Raw genomic sequence first — 27,253 nt, 5'->3', positions numbered from 1 at the left:
ATTTGATGTCTACCCTTCTTCTGTGTGTGTGTGTCCTGGGAAAAAAAAAAACAAAGAAAACATTCGAGTGGAGACGTAAGCATCTGTTATGGCAAAACATTAAGCTTTGAAGCATTTTTTTTTGGTCATTGGGTAGTTGTTGACATATGTGTGTTGGTATGTGTGCATCACGTGCCTTTTGCTGCTATAACAATGTTTAACTTGTCATTAGGCGTTGTGCTGTTGAAGAAAGTGAAGAAAACAGGCACTTAAGGACAGACTGGAGTGAAAGGAGTGTCCCAGTGTGGCAAAGCTGACACTGTAGCCTCCATCTGGGAGAAAACACTTGAGGGACTCGTGCCAAGACAGAGTGAAAAGGGACAGAGAGATGAAGAGCTAGTTTACGAGCCTGCATCAAGCATTCCTAATTCACTTACAGTTAAACGGGGCCCATATTGAATCATGCCTTGCTGTTAAATGACAGCATAATGAATGGAAGTCATTTTACAATACCGCCGTGGCCACAGACCCTCCACTCCAGGGACCTGTCTGTCAGAAGCTAGCTAACAGTGAGTGATTTGTTGGCCATGGGGCCTTTTGAACGTTAACATGACGTCAGTATCCCATGCCATGCCATACCCAGCATGGATAGTGGATATCCTGTACGGAAAAACCAACAGAGGAGGGCAGTGATCAAGAATCTTTGGGAATCTGTGAAGGGAAAAACAAACAGTGGGGGGAGGGGGTATTTGCACGTAATCAAAAAACCCACGACTAAATGTTTCAAGATAACATGTTCAAAGTACTTTGTTGTTCCGTGTGTAATGATATCAAGTCAATATAAAGTGGTGTTACTTTGTTTTTTAAATATATGTATTAATATTTTTGTTATTAAAAGGAAGACAGAAAGGTCTTTGGGGAAATATAGGGCTGGAGGAGTGTGTCCTTCTCTGTGTTTGATTGACAGCAGGTGACAGACTGGCAGAGTGTCTGTGTTACACTGTAAGGAACAAGAGACAAAGTCTGCAAACTGACACTGCACACTTTTCCCTGGTGAATGTTTGTTTGGTGGCTCGTTTAACAAGCTGTGGTGCAGGGCAAGATGTGTGTTCATGTTTCCCTGTTAGATAAGAAGGAGACTTTAGCAGGAATGTTAATGTGTGTTGTTGTTCAGAGTCTGTGACTCTTATGTCGTGTAGCTGCTGTCTGGGTCAGTTTGACCGTCTGCTCTGCCTCTGATAGAAAGGTGACATTAGTGCTGTATGCAAGATTTGATTGGCTGTATCGCTGTATAAATGTACTTGCCAACCCTCCTAATTTTTCATTGCCCTCTCCCGGTTTCCTCTCAGGGTCACATTTCTCCTGTATTTCTCTCAATTTATGACAAATTTATGCACCTGGCACTGTATAGTTTGTATAAGCCCTCCGATCCTACTGTTTCCACCCGGACAACAATACAGCTACACCAAAGGTTGTTTCCTGGCATGCATGTGACAGGGAAGAACTTACGGCTGCTGTATCCAGTTCTCCTTAATACATTGATGCAGTGATTCCTGTAAAGAAGAATTCCTGTGTTACTGTAATCAAATTTCAGGGTTCAACAATAAGGATTGCCATTATTATTAAAATGATTTTTTACAGTTAGTGAACTAATCAAATAATCAGCCATCAATTATTCCAGATTCTTTTTTTTAAATTAATGTATTAATATACCTTACTAAACCCAAAATATATATTTTATTCATTCATAATGCTGAAAAACAGACAAAATAAATCACATTAAAAAGAATGTTCTAAAATTAGTCTAGTTTCCGCCCTATTTAATAGATTCTATTAAAGTACTTGTAGTATTTCTTCAAATGAATGCAAACCTAGGATCCGCCATCATACAACCCAAAAATATGAAATATACCTCTCTACCTATGGGGTTTCTGATTTTTTTTTTTTTAGTTTTTCATAGGAGAACACAGAACAAGTGATTTGCAGAGCAGATTTGTTGGCTGTAACAGACAAAACAAAATGCAATTTAATTTCAAGAGAAGGAGGCATTGAAGCTGTGTGTACAGGCCTGAGCAATGGAAAAGGTAGAGGGAGGGAGAGATATGGAAAGAAAGAAGCAAGGAGGCAGGATGTGTGTCTCCATGTTTGTGTGTGTATGTGTGTGTGAGTGAGGTTTTCCTGCTGCAGCCAGTGAGAGCTGGTGGTCTAACAGTGCAGACAAACGGGCCATTAAACTGACCTGGCCCCTCTACTCTCCATCCCTCCAGTCTCCCCTCTGCTTCTCCCTCTTTTCCGTCGTGGTTTGTCAACTCTCCCAACATCAACCCCCCCCAACCAGTCTCTGTTTGCTCCTGTACCGCTTTGCTTTCTCCATCACTCGAATTCTGCCTTGTTTTATTTCTTTCTCTCTTGCTTTCCCATCTCCACTGCTTGTTAACTTGTCTCCTCACTCCTCTTTATAGGCTGCACACACACCGACACTTTTATATATATACACACACAAACAATTGGAGTCTCATTTCAAGGCAGTTAGAATCAAATTATTTTCTCCTCTCTGGGTGTTTTTTCTTCGTTTGCATCAAATTTTGGATTCAGTTGTAGCTCGGAGTTGGCAGCCTTGCAGCAATCCAGTCAAATCAATAGGATTTGCCATGCTTGGGATGAGCTCACTCGTCCATTCACCACACAGGGAATACCTCGACTAAACCCCTAAACTGTTTTAGCTGGAGGTTAAAACTACTCAGTGTCAAAAGAAAGTGTTAGCATGTTGAGCTACAGCCCGGGCAGCTGTCCCATCACAAATCTTGTACTCTCCCTCTCTTGCCTGAATCCCTCCCAGTCTTCATTTTTCTGTTTCAGTCTTAATGCCGAGTGGCTGGAGCTAAAGCTAAACTGCCGTGCTACAGGATAGAATGGGAAATGAAGCTTCACATCCTCTGTTCAACCAGAGAGATCTTTAAGCAGGAAGAGAGACAGATTTGGAAGAAGAAAGAGAGCCATACGGGATGGAAGAAGCCGATTTGGCAGAGGCATCATCAGGCAGGCGTAGCTCGTCCAGCCTCCATGTGTAGATCTGGTTTGTGGGTCGGAGTGTTGGTGGGGCCGGGCCCTGCAGCTGCTGCCATGTGGCTACAAGTCAAGCAGGAGAACTGAACCCCGGCTGCCTCCCTCTCAGGCCGAGGCTCACCACACCAAGACGCTGCACTGCGCTCCACTCGCTAACGTGGGAAGATGAAAAGGAACATCAGATGTTTTTTGTATTACTCATTGTGTGTGTGTGTGAGTGTGGCGTCCCGTCTGTGTGTGTGTGTGTGTGTTGTCTGTCTGTCTTGCACTATATCTCCAGCACAGTCCAGCCTGCAGTTGATTACCTGCTCCTGTTTCATAGTCTGTCTGTTCGACTATGTCAGGAATGCTGCCTCCCCCCAACATGTTTTTTTATTTGTTTGGAGCACCACCTGGTTTAGCTGTTTTGTAAGGCGTGGCCAGAATATTTCAGATTGTGTTGTTTTTTTTTTTTACCAGCTGTCCAATTATTTTCCTAGGCAGTCTGGCCAACATCTTGGCTGCAATTGGTCGTGGAAATGAGCGGAAAGATTGAATAGATCTGTGTGATTGTATTTGTTTGAAATAAGATGTTACAGATGCAGTTTTGTGCAAATGGCTCTGCAGTTAAAAATTCTTTCGGGTTTCAAAAAGTTAAATTGCAGTACAGTGCTGCAGAGGCATATAAGGCAGAGGGAAGGAGAAGGAGAAGGAAATGAGGAACTAGGCAGTAGGGGAAAACCTCAGATACAAAGACAATGGCTGTTTTATCTGCTTTCCATATGGACTGAGGATTTCAAATTCTTGGCCTTTGTTTGCTGTTGTTGAATATGGAGTCAGAGCAGAGGTGCAACAGTATGCTGGAGATATAGACAGGCTGTCAATCTGCAGTGTAACCAGATAAAATTAATTTGAGTTCTTTCTGAACTAATGATTATTTTAATCTATTTGTTCATTATTTTCTTTATTAATCTATTAGATAGTAGGGCCATAAAATCAGGAAAAAGTGTTGATCATTGTTTCCGAAAGCTCAAGATGACGTCCTTAAATGTCTTGTTTTGTCCACAACCCAAAGATATTCAATTAGTAAATGAACAAAATAAAACCAAAACCCATTACTTGATTATCCAAATAATTGGCAGCTTTAGTAGTTGACAACAAAACGGTTAATTGTTGCACCGCCATGTGGAATAACTTCCAATTTAAAAAGAACAAATACTCTCGGATGCTGATGTATACTCACAAATTAACTGGCTACATTACAAACTTGCTCCCCCACCACTTCACACCTCCTGTCCCCGCTTCAGCCCGCCTTGTCTTCATCATCCCTGGATTCAGGGTCATGCTCGCAGCTGCTGTAAATCACCTCGGTGCTGTATTCCCAGTTGTCAAACTGGCCTCTGTTGGTCTCAGAGGCTCTGCCCCAGTCTAATAGGACTGCTAACAGAGCTTACAAGCTAATGGCAGCTGCAGCACAGTTAGCAGAAATGCACCAGGGACTTCAGTGTTACAAGAGAAAAGGTCCATGTTTAATGGCAAAGTGCAGTTTCTGAATGGAGTTTCACGTTTTTAGGGATGAATGAAAACTTGTTCAGCCAAGACTTTTCTCACCAGCTAACAGTTGAACTGAAGGCCCAGCTTCTTTTAATGCCTTGTTCTGTTTTTAAGTGTGAGAAGACCTTGGAGTCTCAGTCATATCAACCTTACATGTAAGATGGACAGGTCAGACTCCACATGTCTACACAGAGGTTATTTTGGTGTTTAGTTTGGTGGACATGGACTCGAGGGATCTGTTCCTATCAGGTACCCTGTCACTAGAAGATGTCAAACAGGGCTGTTGATACACATTCTGCTCTATTTCTTCTTCCTTGTTTTCCTCTCCTCCCTCTGAACAGCAGCCTCGAGTCCAAGGTCAAACTGAGCTCGAAAATAGTGAGTCATTGTTTTTAAAAAGTGACAGTGACCCGGCACCTTGCATGCCCTCCCCTTCACTTCTTGTTCTCTTCCTCATTTTTTCTCTCTGTTTATATTCTGCCTCTTTGTCTCCCTCTGCCTGTACCTATCCCTCTTCTTCCCTCCATCCCTCCCCTCCTTCCTCTCCTCTTTGCCAGTGCCGGAAGGTAGAGAGAAGGAGGCGAGCCAAAGTCACCAGTGTGATCTGATTTAGGCCTCTCTCTTCTCTTGGCCAGCCATCTGACAGCGCAGGGCCTGCATGTTGCTCTTTTCTACCCCGCTTCAATCTGCCACAGCTTGGCCCGGTGCCACAGCTGTAACGGGACCCAGCGTTGTGTATAAATAGGCTAGGCCAGCTCCCCTTGCCATGCTCCTCAATGGGAGGCTGAGGCAATGGAGGAACAGGTGCTCCAACCCACACACACACACACACACACACACACACACACTCCCTTCTCTCTCTGCTCCGTCTCCCTTTCCCAAGCCCCCCACCTTTATCTGATGTCCTCAAACGTGGAAGTACATGTCAGTCACGGTGTACGTGTTAGCTGCGCGAGCTCACTCGTCGTATCACTTGGTCATTGTCCCCTCTCATTGTTAAAAAGTACTTCCTGTGTGGTTTAATTTAATGGCACGCTGAGCCTATTTCCACTCTTCAAACTGCCCCCCTCTCAGTCTCTCCCTGGCTCACGTACTGTTATTTTGGTCCTCAACACTCTTTGTTTTGGAGGTACAAGTTGGTACATGTTAATCAAAATGCCTCTCATGCAATTTCTCAGCATCATTTTTCACTGTGGAAGCCACAGCTTGGCAGTGGGCGCACAGGGAGCTGGCTTTACTTCTCAGGACTTTCCACAGCTATATTAACAAACAAATGCATTTTTCCGCTGGCAGTCCACTTGGCACGGCGGCCGCATATTCTCTCTCCTGGGGTTTGTTCAGCAACTGAGCTGTTGACAAATCTATAATCAGCAGATCACCTCATTGGGGGCAACGTGCGCCTAAGCTGACAGAGAGAGGAAACTTCTCACAGTCCAGAGTTAGCCGCCACCTGGTTTCATGCTAGACAGGTCTGGTTTCACGCTAAGCTAATGTGCGGCTGCCCTCTGCTAACAACGAAAGGCAGAGGCAGGCTGTTCCCCGGGCCACAGAGGGCTCCACTCTCACCTTCTAAAAGTGCCACTGTGATCCACTTTCTCACTGCCAGCCAGCTACTGTTAGTTGATGCATATTAAATTCTCTGCAGGGAGCACAACTCTAAAAATAAGGGAAGAATCTGTCTGAAATTGTAGCTACACTATAACGGAGGCTGCAGCTGTGGGTGTTCACTGAATAGTGGAGATGGCACTTTCTGTCAGAGATAGCCGTTACATTGGCATGACCTCGGTTGCACCGGTCATGCTCAAGTAATTTCTGAGCTGTAATTATGGTGCGCTTATTCTGTACGTGAGCTAATTCTGCTCCGGATTTGACAAGGAGAGGGAATAGAGTGGCAGCGGGGATAAAGTGAAACTTGTCAATACTCCTGCCATTTAACAGAAGTCTTTAGATTAACAAGGACTGTGCAAAACTTGATGCCAGTATTAGTGTATCTGTTTTTCAGAATGGCACTTTGTAATGATCAAAATCTGTTCTGTCGCCAAGTTGATAAAAAGTGCTGACAATCCGTGAGACATTGTTGGTGCAGAGTAGTTTTGACAGCTTTGTGTCAAATTACATGCATTGCAGAAAGCAAAAGATCGATTATACGTAAATTATGTCACCATATAATACTTACTTTAAACGCTTATAATTTAACGGGTGTTTTTTTTTACGTACGGGGGGTGGGGGGGTATTCTTAGATGCACTGTGGTGCAGATGTGGAAAATTATGAATCTATACACAATAGATAAATTTTAGTTAATAACGTGATGTTGATGGAAAAAATTGGAACTCAGCTGGAAGGCTAGTGCGGCACCTAATCCTCCAAACCATTTAATTGCTAGTCATGTTTCATATTTTTGTTTTTCAGTGAAACTGGAGTAAGAGATTTTAGAGAAGAACAAGCGAAAATTGGTCCACTGTTTCTATTCATTCAATCAAAAATTGATTCTGAAAAGATTCAGACAGCAAAGAACCTGAATCGAATTGTGACATACCCAAAGATTCCCACCCCCTTTTAACTCCATTTTGCTCTGATTGGACTATATAAGTTGTGGTATTATCATTGAAGTTTTTTTTGGGGGCTGAACAATATATTGCATACATGTGCTGTAGTCACATTGCGAAAGATGGGGAATTTAATGATGCAAGTTAGACCCACCATCATAAAATAAGGAACAGTCTGACTGCTTGATTGAATATAAATTCAATTTTCATGACTAATCCTAAAAGTAAACAGCCAGTTCCTCTGATAAATCACATAATTTAGCCTCATTTAATTACTGTTTGGTTGCTTTTTTCACATGCATTCTCTTTCTGCACAACAAAATGGCAATCACAGTCATTTTCTGAGTGGTCTTTTGTAGAGTTTGGCATCTAATTTTGATAACAAACAAACAATGAAAGAAGAATCATTGATGGAAATGTTTTTTTGATCTGCTGTTTTAATTATTTTGGTGCAGAAAAATATAAATTACACCGTTGTCTCTCACAATATTGTCAAACCCTGCTCCATCCCAGCATATCATTTTATGGAGCATGGACCAGCAGTGGCAGTAGTAGAATAAGTATTAATTGTAGTGTTTGCATGCTCATTTCTAGGGCTGGAAAATTAATCGAAATATTACCACAATCGCAATATGTCAGAGTGCAATATCCAGATCACAGGAGTTTTTTGATATAGGAAAAGATGAGTTACAACATACCCTAAATGAAGCATTGTGATGTCACAGAGATGCCTCGTCCTACAAGTCATGTTCTCCATACTGAAGGGAAGATACTTATTCTGTACAGACCCCAACAAAACACAGCATCATTGTTTTAATGTTTTTTTTTTTAGTGAAAATGAAATCCCACTAAAATGTGACTCATAATTCAATCACAATATCTGTCAAAATAATCACAGTATGTTTTTTGCATATTATTCAGCCATATTCACAATATATTAAAATGACATTTGGGCTTACATAGTGTAAAATAACATTCAGACATTACTTGTGTGAACAACAGAAGCTGAGGCCCTCACTGGAACAGTTTGGGCAATTTATTCACTCACTGTTACAGCATGTTTGTGTGAAAAGACCTCATAACTATTCAAGCAACACACATAGTGACAAATGTCTAGACAGTATCTTTTTTTTTTTTTAATGGGTTTGTTATCGAGAGAACTGACATTTGTGAGAATGCAGTTCCACAGAATCTCTACATAAAATTTAGAGCAGGAACCGTTAATTTGTTAATCTCCTATTGAAGGCGTAAACTCGTTCACCTCGCTCCATCTCTAAGCTTTTTCCTCTGCTGTTTCTGTTTGTCTGACACCCCTATATACCTCCCTCCTCCTCCTCCTCCTCCACCTCCTCCTTTTCTCATTCCTGCTGCCAAATTAAGTGTCAAACAGACAGGGAAGGCGGGTGGATGGCCCACATTTCTCCTATAGAGGTCCACAGTATGGTACAGTACGTTCCAGTCTGTGCTCTGTTATTCCTTTTCTCTGCTCTGCTCCGACACAAACCTCGCCCCATTCCCCCCCCCGGGCTCATTAGCGGCTGATTGGGTTGTTATTGTAATTAAGAGCTCCTGTACAGCCAGTGAGAGCACCAAGCTGTCTACTAATGGGTGGTCCTCAGTGGGAGGGTGGGCTATAGAGGGGTCACGGTCATTGTCCACCAAACCCCCACCCACACAATGTCTACCAGGGCTTTTTTGTACGGTGTCTGTTTATGTAAGTCAAAATGGAAATTAAGATAGCAGCTCACAGTGTACTCTTTGTTTTCTTTTAGATGAAAAATGGTGCAGCAGGTGTCTTCCTCTTATCTGTCCCTCCAGGAAGTTGCAGTGCTGCCATCGTAACCATTAATGCAAATTTAACCAATCTCTGTGAATTTTGTCTAATCATTGCAACTTTTCCACAGATTTGACAAATCATCGTAGCTTCCCGTGAGTTCCACTAATCATAGCAGTCCCTTGCGTCTCAATCAACTGTCTCAATGTTTTATTGTTTTACTATTTTTTGTATTGTTACTTTGTCACAGGTGCTGAAACGAATACAAAGTGTGCCATTGTTAACGACATTTTTCAATGCTCTATGCACATTTATACTCTATAATTTTGTGCTTACTGTTTTGACTGAGTTTTAGCTCCAAACAGTTTTACTTCCTTGTGGAATACCCCCTGATGTACTTCTCCATTTATGCATAAAGCATATTTTGTTTGGTCCTGAGCCTTTTTTGCAACGTTACTTAAAACTCTGCATTTTTATTCTCCCTGGAACAAGTTGTTTTTGATTTTTAATGAATTATACAAAAAAGCAACTTTTTATTTTGCAATTTTCACTTGTTCCTGCATTTTCATTGCTGCAACAGGCTTCAACAGTCCCAAAAAATACCCTGCAAAATCCTGGAGAGGCTGTCTTTTATCTTTTGTCTCATGTTCTCTCCTCATGTATTCCGTCATCGGCTCATTTTCTTGTGTGTTTTCATATTTTAGGTGAAAATGGCCTTGTCGTTGTGTTTGTGGTCAGGAGGTAGCAAATGCACCCCCGTCCCCGTGGGTCTGTATGTTTGTGTGCCTGTTGCTTGTCATGTAACAGTGGTCCATAGCGGCCCTCCATTCATGCATGTGATCACCAACCGTCCTGTAGGTCCCTTACGTCACTCTGCGTTCCTGCCTGGGCTCAGGTTACACTTTCACCCCGCTCACTACCCTCCCATCATTTCTCTGCTCCCCCCCATCCCTTCTTCTTTACCCGCGACCCGTCTCCTTCTGACTCGATCTCGCTCCCTCTTCGCGCTCTTTGCCTCTCCTGTGTCCCCCTGCTCCTAAACCTGGGTGGAGAGAGGGAGGAGATGGCTCATTATTTTAAAGACACAGCGGCTCTCGCAGCCAAACCCCGACTACATAACAGCCCCTCCATTCCTTTACTTTCCCTCCTTCTCCTCCTCCTCTCTTCCCCATCTGCCCCCCTGATGACCCACGCCTCCCCCTCCTCACTCCTTCCCCCCTTCTCTCTCGTTCCTGTCAGTTGAAAACAAGACTCCATTTTGCGGAGGGAGCTCCCAGCAGCACTGTCTCCTGCCTCCCCTCATGGCCCACTAACATTTCTTTGTGTCAGTAAAGCTTCTCCAACAGGAGATGTGACATATGAGCTAGCCCGATTGCACGCTGTGTGCAGCGAGAGACCTCATTTCCAGTAACATATTTCTTACCTGTGGTGGGAAAAATACATTCATGTGAAAAGGTCATGTTTGTGTCCTCTTGGTGTGTCTCGAAGATCATTGTGGGCTGAGGTGAGTTGCACCCTGGCCCTACTGGTGTTGCGTAACGTAGTTTGTTATGTTGTCGTGTTGCACAATAGGTATCCGGTTAGTGCTGCAGGCTGACAGCGAGTGGGTGGCCTGTAGGCCTTTTTGATGTGTCCAGGAGATAAGGCAGGAGGGGCACAGAGGTGTAAGGTTGCTGTTATCACTGGGAATAACACCAACTGACACATAGTGGAGGAAGGAGTGTGTTTTTGTGTTTTGGTTTCTGATACACTGTGTGTATAATAAAGAAGGTGTGGTCAAGGCAAACCTGGCTAGTTGTGAACGAGTAGCTGTTGTTTCAAACTCTGCTTTATCTGATGAGATGCTTAACAGCTCAAATGGATTTATTGTCTCATTTTATGAGTTGTTTTTGGCTGCTGGCATAAGGCTGGCTGCAAGCGGAAGTGTGCAAAGTTGAACTGGTTTCAGCCACGTCCACACTAACCTGGATACATTTGAATACTCAATTTAAAGGTCCACAGTGTAAGATTTGCAGGGATTAATTGGTAGAAAATGGATACGGCAGAAATTTAAAAAATTATAAATAAGAAATTTTGCATTTCAAATCTTTTACCTTAGAATGAGCCATTTATATCTACAGAAGGTGTGGATCCACTTTCATGGAGGTCACCATGTTGAACTGCCATGTTTTTAAAGTAGCCCTGAATGGCTAAACCAAAAACGGGTTCAAGGGAGGGCCTGTTGTGTTTTTGCACCTTAGATCGCCTGACAAGCTTGGAAGGGGGGAGTGAGACAAAGTGTTTGCAATCTGCAAACTCACCACTAGATGCCATGAAATTCTACACACTGGTCCTTTAAATGATTTCTATCCAAACTAGTGTTTTCAGTTGTCTCCTACGTTTTGACAAACACAGGCAGGAACACAATTACAGACCATAACAATCTGGTGCCCACTTGTTGCTGTCTGACCAATTTGATGAAGAAAACAATCAACAAAAAGTGGAAATTTGTTTTTCTATTTCTATTATATTTACTTTAGATTTATCAGAGACAAACACTAGTTTAAACTTCCAGGAAACTGGCGGTTCCATCCAAGCTTTGCTGCGTAGTTCTGGGAGTGATGGTTAAAATGTTATTAGTGAGTGTAGGAGTACAGACCCCGAGATCTGTGTCAAATAATGTCTTGCATCACTTATGCCTATTGCAACAATTTAAGACAAAATAGAGTAATCCTTTATTTAGCCCGCAATGAGGAAATGTACAGTATTACAGACAAATGGGATAGCAAAAGTGAAAGAAGCAAATGTAATAAAAATGTAAAATCTAAAGTATGTGTAAATAGGAGCCGTATGAAAAAGAAAGGGACACAACGGTTGTATTAACACTGTCATTCTCATTGTAAATAGTTTGGTTGTGGGGATGCAGTGAGACCTTAAGTTTGTGTCTTCCACTGTGATGAATAGGAACACATGTTGATGTCCTGTCACTGAACGGTGTAAAACTGAATAATTAACAGTATGGCTGCACTTTTTGGTTTTCTGTCATGTCCAGTGGAGGAGAGTTGATAGTTTCTGTTTAATATCTCACCTGGACAATTCATTGGATCTTAGAAGTTTTCTCAACATACCAGCCAATGTTTCTTCATTCTTTTGTCAGGTGTCCTGCAGAGGCAAATCACAAGATCTTAACATGTAGTCATGCTATTGTGTGTGTATATTACTCTTCAGTTAAAAGTTGAATAAATAGAGTAGTGAACTGTGACACCATCCCCAGATATTTAAATTTCAATTTGATCTTTTTGAGTTTTTTTTTCCTCAATTGGCTCTGGACATTTTTTCTAAGGTAATAATGGACATTCTGAACATTTCAAATCTTACTTTGACTCTTTCCATGTCTGAATAACTCGCTCTCTTATCACCAACATGCTGTTGTAGTAAACAACGTGGTTTTATTTGACAGCGTAGTGATTACAGGCTTTATTGGGTCATATCCATTATAAGAAGTCACTTAAACCACTCCATTTGATCTGCCCCCAGTCAGAGTTTGTACCTGGATTGTTGACATGTTTGTCTCGCTAACCATTAACAGAACTGGAAGTTAATAGGTAGCTTACACCTGGGAAACGATGAAGGCCAATAACAACTCAATAAAACTCTCCACTCTACTGCAATGAATTTTGAGTTTTTCTCTCTTTTAAGATGCATGCTCTAGAGGGATTGATTGTTTTTTCTAGTGTGTGCAAAGTGGTAGTGGGTTATTGAGTGTAACAAATGGGGTAAAATAGCAAAAGGTGGCAAGCAGATGGGGTTCACACCATTAAGAGGCATGGAAGACACTTACAGTGATACAGAGTGTGATTAGCGGGTGTGTGTCTGTATCATCGATCGAAAAGCAGCAGACTAGATGGAGACCATTAGATCACTTCTGTGATAAGGAGCTCATTTTCCCCTCTGTGCTCAGGCTCAGGCCCCTTTTCAATACGTTTGTTTTTACAAATGGAACTAAAATTGATGTCAGATACTCAAATTTGATTAACGTGATTTTATCATTGAATAGGACTAGTTTACTACTGATTTTTAATGGTTTGTAATAAGATTATGAGCAACAGTATGTGTTGCATTATTTTGTATTTCAGTCAGACTTTTAAAATTACCAAGCATTCTTTTGAATGTGACATGACTTAAATGACTGAGAGAAATAGCCTAATGCTTGTAGTAGTAACAAGCATGTGACATTTTTAAATTGCATTTAAATTAAATCTTCTCTGAAAGGGTTTCGGGTGCTTTAGACATTATTAATATCATTAAATACATTTGTGATGGGTCTTAAACTGATTGAATCATTTAGTTAAGGTTATTTTTTATAAAGTTGCATTGACTTCAGTCTCATTTTTAAATGTGTTTTTGTGAAAAAATTATATTGATCATGTTGTAAAAACTATAAACATTGAACCAATAGCCACTAATCCAAACTGTGCATGAACTTTTTAGCCAGTATGACTGTGCAGTTTGCCTTAATTTGCATTCATAATAGTTCTAAAAAGGTCCTAAACAGCCTTACACTTTTTGAAATCTGCAGAAACCCCGTGTTGGTGGGCCATTATGGCTGGTAGCACAGTTGATGCAGCACATGCATGCTTAAGTCATGTGAAGAAATTAGTATTACATGTCTCACCCCTGCCAGTGTATTTAATGACTACGTTCACTGAATATAAATGGGTGTGTCGACACTGCAGAATTAGCGTGTGTGTTTATGCAAATATTCCCCTCATTTTAGCACCATGTTCGAACATCCATGGTGTCACTATGTCAAGCAGTAAATCATTTCTCTTCCACGTAAAACATAAAGTCTCTTCACAGCAGCAGATACTTGCTTTGACAAGCTGTTGACAGGCAAGCATGCTCATATTTTTGAGTGATCTGATGGAGGAACATCCCACCTGTATGACCATTCCTGATTTTTCGTTAAAGACAATTCAAAGAAAAAAGACTTTTAAACGAACATAGATGTGGTAATGAATCTGGTCTTTGTTTCTTATTTTATTCTATGTAACATTATTGAACAACACGTCTCAAACCTTCTTACAAACCATTTCAATAAAGGGTTATTTGAGTTATACACTTCTCTGGGTAACTCTGTAAACCTATTTCTTTTTAAAGATGAAATAAAATGTGTTTATGATTTAAACTATGAGGCATTCTCCCTTCCCACTTAGTAATTTTCCTTTATCTGCAGTGGAATACATTGGAAACATGCATCTTATTATTTGCAGCAAGCAACATCAGCATGCCTTTTCTCTCTGTACATCTCCTTAAGTTACTGTCCCCTAATGAATTCTCCACTCCTCTGATGTGTGCGTGTGTGAATAAGTGTGTGTGTGTGTGTGTGTGTGTGTGTGTGTGTGTGTGTGTGTGTGTGTGTGTGTGTGTGTGTGTGCGTGTGTGTGTGTGTGTGTGTGTGCGTGTGTGTGTGTGTGTGCGCATGCATTTGCCGGTCCAAATGTGGACTTGTGTGTGCCAGTGTGCAGCAGCTAAAGAGTATGAATGAGCATGGATAAGCAGTTTGCTTCCAGCCCTCGTTTCTGTTAACCCTTTCATGCCTGCTTCATTCAGATCAGACATTGCCATACAATAATTTCCTCTCTGGAAAGAAATACTGTGGGAGCCAATGAGAGGAGAGAGACTGTGTGTATGAGTGTGTGTGTGAGAAAGGGAGGGAGGGAGAGGGTGCTTGCGGCCAGTCAGATTGTAGAGGGGACTGCATCATGAATGGCTCTGCTCTACTTAACGCAGATCACTAGTGGTTTCATGGCTTAAATGAGAAAAAGAAGCATCTGTTGATGTTCATATCCGGTTCTTTTAATACTGTTGCAAATCGCAGACGACTCTGTTGCCTGTTTGGCCTGTTGCTGTAAGCCACAGTCATGCTAATTGCAAGGAATGACGTGTTTCTCCGTTTATTCTGTGTATATCTGCTTTCAACATTGTTTTCTGTAGAAGTAATTAAAACCAGTTTACATCAGTGTTACAGACAGACAAATACAACATTCACATACTACTGAGTGAACCAAAGTATCCAAGTAAAATGGAAAAGGTATCGTATTTAAAACCTTTATCTTGGGACCAGCATCTCTAGAAAACTGTGAGAGCAAAGGCCATATATGCTGAGACGATAAGTCACTGAATCAAGTTGGTTGATTAATAGCAAAATAACTTCTTTGTAAAGTCATTTTTCAGGAAAAAATTCCTAACATAACCTAAAAAGTTTAAATTTAATGGAAATTGTGATGGTGATTCACTCTTTCCTAACATTTAATAATCTAAACAATTAAATAATTAATGGAAACAATACCTTAGACGCTCCTCTCACTGTATCACAATAGAGTTCAACAGCATAAGAAACTACATCCTCCAAAGTGACCATAATATTAAATTACTTTACTTGGCAGCTCCTTGATGTGAGTTGTTTTTAGATTAATGAATGAGAGGCAGTAGAAAGCTTAGAAGGTGTCTCAACAAAACTGAAGTAAACATTAATGTAATTCTTGGATGAACTAGTTGTTAAAAAACTTGTTTTTTATGTCTCTCTCCCTGTCTTCCTTCCAGTCTGTCAGAGCAAGGACATCCGGAACAATGTGACCAACCTCCAGTCACTGGAGAACTGCACCATCATTGAGGGCCACCTGAAGATTCTGCTCATGTTTAAGACCAAGACTGACGACTTCCGGGGCCTCAGCTATCCGAAGCTACGAGTGGTGACTGACTATGTGCTGCTGTTCAGGGTCTACGGCCTAGAGACTCTCGGCGATCTCTTCCCTAACCTGACGGTGATCCGCGGAAACAACCTTTTCTTCAACTACGCCCTCGTGATTTACGAGATGCTGCAGCTGAAGGAGGTGGGCCTCCACAGTCTCATGAATATTACACGGGGTGCTGTGAGGATAGAGAAGAATCCGGACCTGTGCTACTTGGCCACACTGGACTGGTCCAAGATCCTGGACTCAGTGGAGGACAACTTCATTGTGGCCAATAAGAACGAGAGAGAGTGCGGAGATGTGTGTCCCGGCACGGCCCAAGGTCAGACCATCTGCCCACAGAATACCATCAACGGACACTTCAGGGGTCGGTGCTGGTCACAGAACCACTGCCAGAGAAGTAAGTCCATATGTGTGTTCATGTACACATAGAAGAAAAGTCAGTGATACTTGATATTACAAACAGGAACTGCTAATGGTACCAAGTCGTCAAAATGTTAACAAACAAGCTAAACAACTGGGCTCAAGTTGTAGTTCATAGATATAGGAAACATAAATACCTCATTGGTAGCTGCTGTATGTCTTCACTATGCATGTGTGGCCACCATATTGGAGAGGTCAAGATCTGCAAGTAAACAATACAATGTGTATTGAGAAACACAGATTTCACTAAAAAAAAACTGTAACTCACTTCATTCTGAACCAGTTTTCATGACATTTGTGTTTTTATGAGCATGAGAAATTGAACATGATAGTGGTTGATTGTTTGAATTACTTTCAGTGGAAAACATGAGCCTTTTGAATCACCACATTCTTCCACTGGGACCTGCAAGTTCTGACCATCAAGTGTAAATCATTTAGAATTTCAGCTTCTGTGAATTTCTCAAAAAATCTAGATTTCTGTATCTCTTACAATGTTATTGAGGCGTCTTTTGCATGTTATAGTATTAATAATCAAATAAGTTGTTTAATAAAATTGACAAAGACTATTTTTGTTCGCCAGACGCCAGCTATGAGGAGAACATCTATGCTGTTTATCTGTAAACCCAGAAACACATATGATAACTCACTCAAATAATGTTGCACATATTGTACATTTTATAGATCGCTGCCAGTGATTGGAGTGAATTCCAACAAGTAATTTCAGATTTCATCATAAATAAAGATCTTGGCCATTCTAATATTGTGGATGGGCAGATGCTCGTCACATTACGAATGTGGTGTCTATGTTTCTGTATGTTGTAACCCACAACTGACTGACTAACTCTTAGGCAGCATTATACTTCCTGTTTACATCTCAGGCATTTTTGTTTTTTTGAAGAGGAGCCCACATTGTCAGACTCTGAAACCTCCTGCTTCATACCAATCAGAAAGTCAATGGCTGTCAAGCATTTAAACCTGCCTGATGCTCACCAAATTAACAAAAAGACTGACCTTTTATATATGGAGAAGTGGAAAAAAAGGTCAGTATTGACTGGCTGTTGTGTGCAGACATGATAGCACCTTTCCAGAATCCATCACACTCTTTGTTGTAAAGTGGTCTGTTGAGACACGTAATGAGACTATGCACTGGAGATTTTTTCTTCGCTGAAATCAATTGAGAAGACTGATGTTTTCATTCCAACTGGTTTATGTAATGATTTCTGTGATGCAGAAGGTTGCTCCTAATATCAGCAGCCAGGGGTCGTGGACTGCCTCTGATTAGCATTCATTGACTGGAGAATTGTGGGCAAGTGATCTGTAATTATAGGCTCGGGATCTGCTTGATGTGTGAAATGACTCAACTGCATTGTTGAGTCAGGAAACTGCATATTCAAAGGTAGGCATTGTGGGGAAAAAAATGCAATGAAAGAAAGACGGTTAGGGCGACAGAGTTGATGGACAAGGATAAACCGCATAGTACACTTGTTTGTCAAAAATTGTACAGATTTTCTCTCCTTTCAGTAAAAAAGAGCTGTGGGTTTGCTCAGTGCTGCAGCCAGCTGCCAGTGTGTCGGCCAGTCAGTCTGTCAGTCTTTCTTCTCCTACCATAAACACAGAGAATGGCTTCTATTGTAAGACACACCGAGAGAATGCTTATTATTTTTTTGAAGGCGATTATAGCTTGTGTTGTTTTTTCTCTTCTGTCTCTGTGTCCTGACAGAAAAGGCTAGCGTTCAAAGCAGAACGACCTCAGCCATGTTTATACTTTAACATTGACTGTTGCAGCCCGCATATAACGTTGGCTCCTCGATTTTCTGCCAGGTCTCACTGTCGGGAACGTAAAACAGGAAATGGCTCTCTCTTTGTGTCTCAGTCTCCGTCTCCACACACACACACACACACACACACACACACACACACACACACACACACACACACACACACACACACAGCTTTAGAGTTTTGGCTTAGACAAGGTGCAAAGCATTCAGTTTGTTGTAATGGTCAGGTTAAAAAAACATTTTTTAGCATCACATGGGACGAGCAATTACACATAAGATTGTGTAGTGCACGACCTCAGATGCTGGGAAACTTTTAGTCTTCTAATGAAAATCTATGACACAATTCCTGGGATAGACATAATTTTTTGAAGTGAGGTTGTATGAGATACTTATCGATAATTGGCAAATAACTAACAAGTGGCGGTTCACACATCTCAAGTCTGGAGAAGCAGCAGAAGTACCGGTGTAGGAAGCTAAGCAATGTACTGCTGTGGACAGGGTCAGGTTTTTGGACATTTTTTGCAGCTGAAGATATGACAGGACAGGGGGTACAGAGAGAGGGGATGCAAATGGGCTGCAGGTGGAAGTCGAACTGGCAGCTGCTGCAGAGGACTGATAGCCTGGGTAAATGCAGCGCACACTCTACCAAATGAGCTACAGGGGCACCCTGCAGAGAACCTTTTCTCACTGGAAACTGCTGTTATATAAGCCAAATATCACTCTGTCCAAAGCCACCAGACTCCTTTGGTAAAAAACGGTAATTGAACGTCGTAGAATAAGGGAGTTGCTGGTCTACTGCTGCATCAATCTGTTCATTTGTTTGCATTACTGTGTGACTTCATTGTTTTAAAGGGTTAATTCGGATTCACCAAGGTCACACATTAACACAAACGAACTAACTGATGGAAGCAGTGGTAGACCAGCAGTAATTTTACCTGCCAGGTAAAATGAATGTTTTTGCTTAAGGAGTTTACTTGTTTAGCTGCTTGCTTACTTTGTGTATTAGGCCCACCCGTAGATGGCTGTCGGCACACCCCCAGTTTGGAGAGGCAGGAGTACCAGAACAGACTGTCTACAAGTACCTCATACAAACCCACTTCAAATAATCTAAATGATCCTTTTAAGAAAGTAAAAAGAAAAGCTGTTGTTATTGATATTGGTGCAGTTCTGGGCCTCTGTTTATCAAGAAAAAGTGAGATTTTGGACTTGAATGACAAATCCTTCACTTTTACTCCCACTCCCAAGCTTAGGAATAGAAGCTGTTTATCAGACTTATTTATGAAAAATACTCTTAACTTTAAAAGAGCTGCAAAGGTTTCTTGTTAAGGTGGTTAAAAGTGCGTTAATATAACATTATTGCAGCATGTTGACAGAGGTGAGCACCTCCTGGGACGTGTTTTGGAGTGTTTGTACAAAATATTGTTGGTCATGATGAATTATACATTAGCTGAAGCAATATGTATAATTCAGAAGTGGTGGTAATTTTAGCTTGTTATTTGCATTTGACTTGAGCATTTGATAGGATGTTACACCGCGTTTTTCCTTGTTTTTTCCTCCACTTTCCATGCATATTAACTGACTACACTTGCTAATGTGGCACTAAATTTTCCTTGGAGAACTTTTTTTTTCACTCCTTTCTAAGTGTTGTTCTCAGAATGAAAATGAGCTCTGGACTAGATTTCAGAGACGAAATGTTCTGACCATTTAAAATAAGAATTTCAGCTGATAAACAGTGGAGGTACATTACGTCAAACAACCTGTGTACATGTCTCCTTTGCTTCAGATAGGCCAGGGGGAGCAGGTATGACGCTGTGCTCTGCGTCACGTGACAGTCACCAGTTTTGTCAAGAGCTGTGTGTCAAAGCAGGAGCCATTTCTAGAACATGATGCAATGGCTGTGAGTGTGTATGGGTTACACATAGGGACGATATGGGAACACTTATTGTAAATGTTTGCGAGTGTTTGTGTGTGTTTGATATAGTACGTGTACTTAAGTGCCTGTCCCCACTGGCAGTGAGAGCTCCACATTGCCACAGAGATCTTTTTAGCCTACAACAGCTGAACTGTCAGACTTGAAGCAAGTGCTTTTCTCAAATCAGTGATGTTTTAGATTAGAGTAATATACAAATATAATATCAAAAGTATAATTAATATAACAGCAATGAAATGTGTTGTTTCTCGTCAGTGCTTCCAAAAAAGTTGGGCTGTGTAAAACATGAATGAAAACTGAATGCAATAATTTGCAAGTCTTTTTTTGACCTATATTCAGTTGAATACAGCACAAAAACAAGATATTTAGTGTTGAAACTGATCATTTTTAATGTTTTTGTATTTATACATTCATTCTGAATTTGATGCATTCTGTTTTTATTTACATTTTACACAGTATTCCAGTTTTTTTGGTATCGGGGTTGTTCAGTGAAACACGTGCTGGGTGGTGGCGTGAAGAAACTGTAGGATCTTTAATTAGGGCTCCTGTGAATGAAAACTCACAGTTTACAAACTTAGATGCACACATACACACGTGTGAGCACCAAGGGACGCGGGCGCAGGGTGGAGGAACATTAGATGGGGCATTAAAGTTTATGTGTGAGTGGAAACTCTGGCGTTGTTTTTGTTGTGTTTTTACAGGGTTCCAGTTGCCTTAGGTAAGAGCCAAGGGAGAGCCTGCATTCCTCTGATCTTACACATGCTCCGTACAAGCAGGAAAACCACTGTGTGTGTGTGTGTGAACCAAGACATGTCATGTTTAACTATGCAGGGCCCTTAAGTAACTTGCTGGCAATCTAAACAGCCTGGGGAGTGTATGAGATCTGACATTCATTGCCCAGTGCTATTTTCTCCGTTTTGTGTGTGTGTGTTTCTGATAGACATATGTACTTGGTGTGTATGTGCCCTCTGTATGTTTACAACTTTGTGCAGGTAGCTGTTCGGATGTGGAGGTCAGTCCAGTAGTAGGTTTTGTCAAGTGCACTCATGCTGCAATTTTCTCAGCTTTTACAAGCTGCCACCGGTCACTGTGGCTTTGTTGCCTGATTGAATGTTGGTGGTTGCTCGCTTTTCCTCTGGACAACAGTAGTGCAACAGCATATTTTGAGGGCAGTAGTCTGCTTTATGCAGACTGTGATGTGCTGTTGAGCGGGGCATCATCAGAATTTTTTGATAGAGATGCTGATGCTGTTTGCTTCATCAAGGCAACATGTCTTCCAAAAGTCTCTGCACCTATGAAATGACTTTACTGTGACTTTATTAGGAGCGAACACACTTCACCTGTAGCTTCTCCAGGTATGTGTGGATCACGTCACAAATTATCAGTGTTTTCGTTTGTGTTTCAACATTTTTCCAAAGGTGAACATTTATCAAAAAATGTGACAATAATATTAAACAAAAATAGGATGTTCACAAAACATGACATGGTTAATATTACAGAGTTACAGAAATTAAACCATTTTGTGTAATTTTAAAGGAGTAATATATAAAAAGTCCAAAAATGAGTATTGCAGTCCAAATAGTGAATGGGAGACATAGACAGTATATTAAATGTCAAAAGCCCACTGCTCCCAAAATACACACTCTTGGAGTGCATTTGGAGTTCAGTGGCGGCCTGTCTTTTGCCTGCCATACTCCATTAAAGTATTGCCCAATTTAACCATTATAAACATCAACTCCTCCTACAAGATTATGTATGATTTCTTACCACTCATAAACAGACACTAACTCATTTAGTGAACATTTGGCATTAATTTAAACTCTACAGGCAAACAATACAAGTTAGGGAGTGGGATAGAAATTTCAAAGGCGGACACAGCAGCTTTGTCAGAGAAGTGAGTATTTCAACTTAACATGTTACTTTAATCTATTGCATATCATAATAATTTTCTGATTGATTACAGTAAATATATTACAGATTTCTTCTTTAAATTTAATAGCAAACTAAGTCCCGTTTTGATCTTCACCTTAGTTGTTCCTGCACCCAACCAGCAAATACTGGCTGTGCAGGGGGAGCTCCATTCACTTCTTTAACACCCATATTGGAATCCTTCAATCATAAGTTAGTCTTTGCACGCGGACATTTCTGTGGACCGAACGGGTCAGACAGTGAATTCCTACCAGTCCTACACACGGCATTCTGCAGCTGACCCTGCACATGAATGTCCCTGCGGAAAACAAAACGAAAATAATAATTTCTAAGTCAAGGATCATAAGTATAAAAGATGTTTGACAGAAGTAGCCCATCTTTTAGGTATGAGCTGCTTGTCTTGTCTTGGCCGGTTGGAGTTCTTTTCCTGTTCAGAATTTCTTTGTACTATATCAGGTTCGCTCTCCCCTGTGTTTGTTTGTGTTGCCTTCATGCAAATTTCCTGCCTGCACCCATGCTATGTAGGAGAACACAAAGCATGCTGTAAAGTGTGTTATTTGGGAGTCATCGAAATAAATGAGGAGAATATAAAACAATAGATGTTTATCTATCATCATACGATATCTACTGTCATATTGTGCAGGAAGTTGGAGGTTTGTTATGTTAGTGAGACATAATGGTGTTAAAATAAAAAAATTCCAAAGAGAGTTGGCTGAATTAAAAAATAATAGGCTCAATAAAAAGGGAGCTATGAAGCTGAATTTATAGATGAGAAAGAGCTGTATTTACAGATGATAGACAGATGGATAGTAGACGCATACAAAGGCAGATTGCTAGTTGGAAAGCAAGCACACAGGGCCGAGGAGGGGATTTACAAATGAGAGGTAAAGAGAGAGAAAAGTACGGAGGGAAAGGAAGTAAGGGTAATATTCACAGATGAGAGAAAGAGGGAATGGGAGCAAACAGTCGATCTCCTGTTTAGATAAGGCTCTATCTGTTGCTGAGGCCTGGCACACTGTGTTCAGCCTCACAGACACCAGCCAGCGCTGTGCTTGCACAACTCACACACACACAAACACACACACAAACACACACTCACACAAGCAGGAGGAGAGAACGCTTTTCAGGTCAAAGTTCACTTTGCCTGCGCCTACGTGCTTTGTTGTTTGCTGTGATTGTTTTCATGTACACACACACACGCACACACCACCACCACACACAGCTTCACCTCCCCAGTGACAAAAGCCACAGAGGGAAAATGCCCCCTCTCCATTACACGTACCACTTTCAGACCGTCACAGTCACACAGGTTACTCCTGCTCTGGTGGTCGATCTAAATGGGTTAACGTGCGTCACTCGACATGGCTTTGTGACCCTCCTACTGACCAGAGTTGAACACAGCTTGGACACTGCCCAGCTTTGAACAGGCTGTTCTCCTGGGAATGGGAATATGATTTTGCTATATGGACGTTTAAAAGACTTTTAAGTTAAAATCCAGGCTTTTGTGAAAACAAAAACAGAGCCAGAGAGCACAGGAGAGGTTGAGTAACAGAAAGACAGTGCAAGGAGAATTAAAAATGAAATTTATTAGGGCTGTGACAGTATGTATCGGATTCTCTGGAACTCGCGGGAACAGGAACCATGTTTCCAAGGAGCTAATGCTGAAGGCACAAGTCAAAACAATACTCACTGCTCACATCTACGCTGAGATAGTTATTGGTCGCTGTAATCATTCTCCTTGCACATATTGGCATTAAGCAATCCCTTCTTAAAGCAACTGCATTGTAGGCCTTTCCTTTGTGGAAAAATGCATTAAGTTCAGCGGGAACAAAAAATTAAAAAACCAAAAAATCATGAAAATATTTGTTAGTTGCTGCCCTAATTGCTGGGGTTGTGTTGTACATATCCTTTTGCCATTCCTCAAAATCTGTAGAAACACTAAGAGAGAATTTTGTATTTAAAAGCCTGTACAAGGTATGGGAATTTACTGCTCCGTAACCAAGAAATAGTCCCACACACAACCACCTTTAAAATCGCAAATTGTTGTTTTGACACTTTGTTTTTTAACCAAATTATATTTTGTGTTTCTCCTTGCTTTCAGTCATTATGCTAAGCTAAGCTAAAAGATTCCTGATAAGACTTAGGGAAAGATCATGGTTTGGGTTAAAATGATTACCTGCTAGATCTGAGGCGGGTCTGGTTCCTGTCTAGAAACGGCAGATCTTTTGATTTAACTCACTGCAACAAAGCAAATGCACATATTTCCTAACTGTTGAATTATTCCTTAGTATCTATGTATGTTTCCATGGTATCACCATGTTGTTTCTCTAAGGTAATCATAACTGATTAAAACTCATCTGGTATTCATGGTTGCCATGGTAATGGAAATAACCATCAATGACATTTCCATTAGTGCTTTATTCCCCATGCTATCAGATGAAAGTGGACAGTCAGTGTGGATGAGATGAGGGCCAGATGAGGAGGCCAAGAGGGGAAGAGAAGGGGTTGGGCAAAGCAAAATAAACAGAGCAAAACAAACATGGCGGGGCGTTTCAAGTGTGGCTCCCAGGTACACACACAGACGCACACACACATACACTCAAAAACCACGCACGCACACACTTTTGCCAGAGTGGCGAGTGGCCAAGCTAGAGGAGGCTAAAGAGAGAAAGAAAATGACAGTATTAAGGATGGAGGCGCTCAATGAAGCGTGCTGTTGGCCTGCACCCACAACCAAACAAAAACACTCAGCGAGCCCAGCCTCTTAATTGGAGTGTAAAAGTGTCTCAGCTCAGACTGCTTCCAGACTCACTTCTCTCTCTCGATCTCTTCTTCTCTTCTCTCTGTCTTTGGTGCAGTTTCTGCAGTTGTTTCTAATGAAAAGTAAATGAAAGAGTTTTCCTGGAGCTGCTGCTCTTAATGAGCCATTTAGTACTCGGTGACACAGGGAACACAAGCACATAAACACAAAGGGACAGACTACCTGATGGTGCAGGAGTGTTTAACACTGCATGATTTTCTGCATGCTCATGTGGGTCCAAGAACCTTTGTTCATGTAAAGGACTACCGTATGTATAAGTAAGTAAGTAGTATAAACCTATTTTGAATCAATAATGACACATTACTTAAGTTAACTGTAGGGCTGCGACTAACAATTATTTGGCAATTATTTTCTTGATTAATTGATTAGTTATTTAGCCTATAAAATGCCAGAAAATGGTGAAAACTGTCTATCAGTGTCTCCTAAAGCTCAAGATGACGTCCTGAAATGTCTTGTTTTGCCCACAACCCAAAGATATTCAGTTTACTGCCACAGAGGAATAAAGCAACTAGAAAGAAGAAGTTGGAGTCTGAGAATAACTTTGATTATCATTATCATTATTTGTTGATTAATGTATTAGTTGACAAATGATCGTTTAATTGTTGCAACTCTGTTTTACTGGCAAGACATATATCAGAGAGAAAGAAATTAACCAAAAAATACGAGATTACTCTAGCAATTTATTATATTAAGGGTATTTTAAGTAGAAATGGATGCCATTTCATTTGGTCATAAGACAGAATAGATTTAATAAGTGCAGTTCACATATCGTAAACTATCAGAGTCTGCATGTGCCCTCAATAAGAGCCGTCACAAGAGTTAGAAATGGTATTGTACACATTCAAATTCTTCATTAAATTTGATGTGTGAAGCAACAACCTTTGCACTTATTTTGAGTCACTGCTCTCCACTCATGAGCCTCCATCTGGAGGAGAAAGCTTGTTGTTTTTCCTGTATGCCTGCCTCATGCCAATCACCTGTCTCACACTCTGATTCTCTTTCCTTCTTCTGATCAACAGTTATGAGGGGTGTACCATGATGACAAAACAAAGAAAACACATACAGTAAATACCCAAGGGGCATATTTCCACATTTGTCTCACCGTGTCTAAAAATTGTTGGAAAATGAAACTTAAATAATCGCAGTGTGGAGCCCCGGGGCCACTTCAACTTTGACCCAGATGCTTTTCCAGTGAGAGGGGATACGAGCTAGAAATGCTATCCTTTGCTGTCTTCTCCCTCACAGGAATTAATTTGGCTGCCTGGAAGTGGGAGCTTGTTTTACAGTTAACTAAACAGCTTGTACACAGTTAGAGGAAAACAAAGTACTGAACATATAGAATAATATGGCGTGGGCATTTGTATAACGTGCCATTGTAGTTCACAACAAGATGTTGTTATATTATTACCGCCAACATGATTGTCTAGCGGTTTTACTCAATGTTATGATTAAAGATGCACCAATTGACTGGCCAGTGACGGTTTACAGCTTGAGCGGCCATGACCTGTGGCTGGCCAATCAAATAAATGTCAAATGGATTTAATTCTGTGCTGTCAAACTTACGCACGTGCATGGCATGATGGTTCAAGTCGTGCACACCGTGACTCGAGACGGTAATGTCAGCTATATTCAGCAGCGCTGGTCATGCTAGCATGTTGTTGGTGTTAAAAGGAGTGTTAGACTCCAAGAACATGTTAAAGAGAAGAGTTACAGAAAGAAAAGTAGGAGAAGTAGAGGAGAGGAAATGAGTAGAAAGGGCAAGAAAATGTGAGAGAAGACATGAGGAGAGAAGAAGGGAGAAGGAAGGTTGGGGAAAGGAAAAAGTGGAGAGAGAAAAGTAGACAAGGCCTGGCAGAAACCTGAAGCACTTTTGGAGAAAATGTTATTTAGAAAGTTACTAAAAAGTAAACATTTTATCGTGAACATCCAAATTAATTTTAATAAATAATAAATAAATGATCATATGATTTGTGATTCCATTTTGCAGTAAATTCAGGAAACTGTTTTTCTTCTCAAGTGAAAAAGTTGAATCTTTTATCCTCCTTCTGTTCATCCAAACAGGAAAAAGAAGAGAGCAAACACATGAATGATAGTATTTGAATTGTTTCCAGTTTCCTTCTCTGTTCCAGTTCATTCTGGGTAAAGTGAATTACGAGTGATGTGATCCTGATAGTGATACACTCTTACACAGAAAAGAGAGAGCTGCATACATTTGTTCTCATCACTCTCTCGTTTATTGCTATAGACACGTGCAAGCTCCTCTTTGATGCTGTCCATTTGTGATAGTTAAAGCTTTTCCGTGGTGGCTTGCCTTACACCAACACACGCACACACACACTCACTGGTCTTTGAATTACCATGAATATCTTATAAGGGACAAGGAGTGAGAGGAAGAGTACAAAAACTGAAGGAGAGGGGACGCGAAGAGAGGAGGGGAGGAAAGATAGAAACAGACAGATGGAGAGGGAGAGTTAGTAATCGTGCTCTTGTGTTTTCCTTCCTGGCAACTTGCATCCTTGTTAACAAATCCAAATTAACTTTGATAAGCTGGCATCAGTTATGTATGTGCATGTGTGTGTGTTTGTGTGTGTATTTTCCCTCCACCCGCTCCATCCGTGCAATGGAGTGCAGTAGCAGGCAGGCAGTGCTAGCCGAGCGCCCCAGGGGATCTGGAAAACTCTCTCTCCTCTCTCCTCCAGCTCATCAATGGATGGGCACTCCCACATCCTGCTCTAT

At 41.1% G+C, this 27,253-nt stretch overlaps 1 protein-coding gene across 1 annotated transcript in view; it reads left to right on the top strand.

Moving 5' to 3' along the window:
• insrb (insulin receptor b) overlaps window positions 1-27,253 on the top strand; it is a 98,494-nt gene that overhangs the window by 12,135 nt on the left and 59,106 nt on the right. The window contains exon 2 of the mRNA XM_084723434.1: window positions 15,485-16,033. Within this exon, the coding sequence (XP_084579560.1) occupies window positions 15,485-16,033 (549 nt within the window). The remainder of the gene's footprint in view (window positions 1-15,484; window positions 16,034-27,253) is intronic.

Source organism: Lutjanus erythropterus, chromosome 7, assembly GCF_056507025.1.
Source record: "Lutjanus erythropterus isolate fLutEry1 chromosome 7, fLutEry1.hap2, whole genome shotgun sequence".
Lineage (NCBI taxonomy): Eukaryota > Metazoa > Chordata > Actinopteri > Lutjaniformes > Lutjanidae > Lutjanus > Lutjanus erythropterus.
The sequence above is the reverse complement of the archived record's forward strand: the minus strand, read 5'-3'. Positions and strand labels throughout refer to the sequence as shown.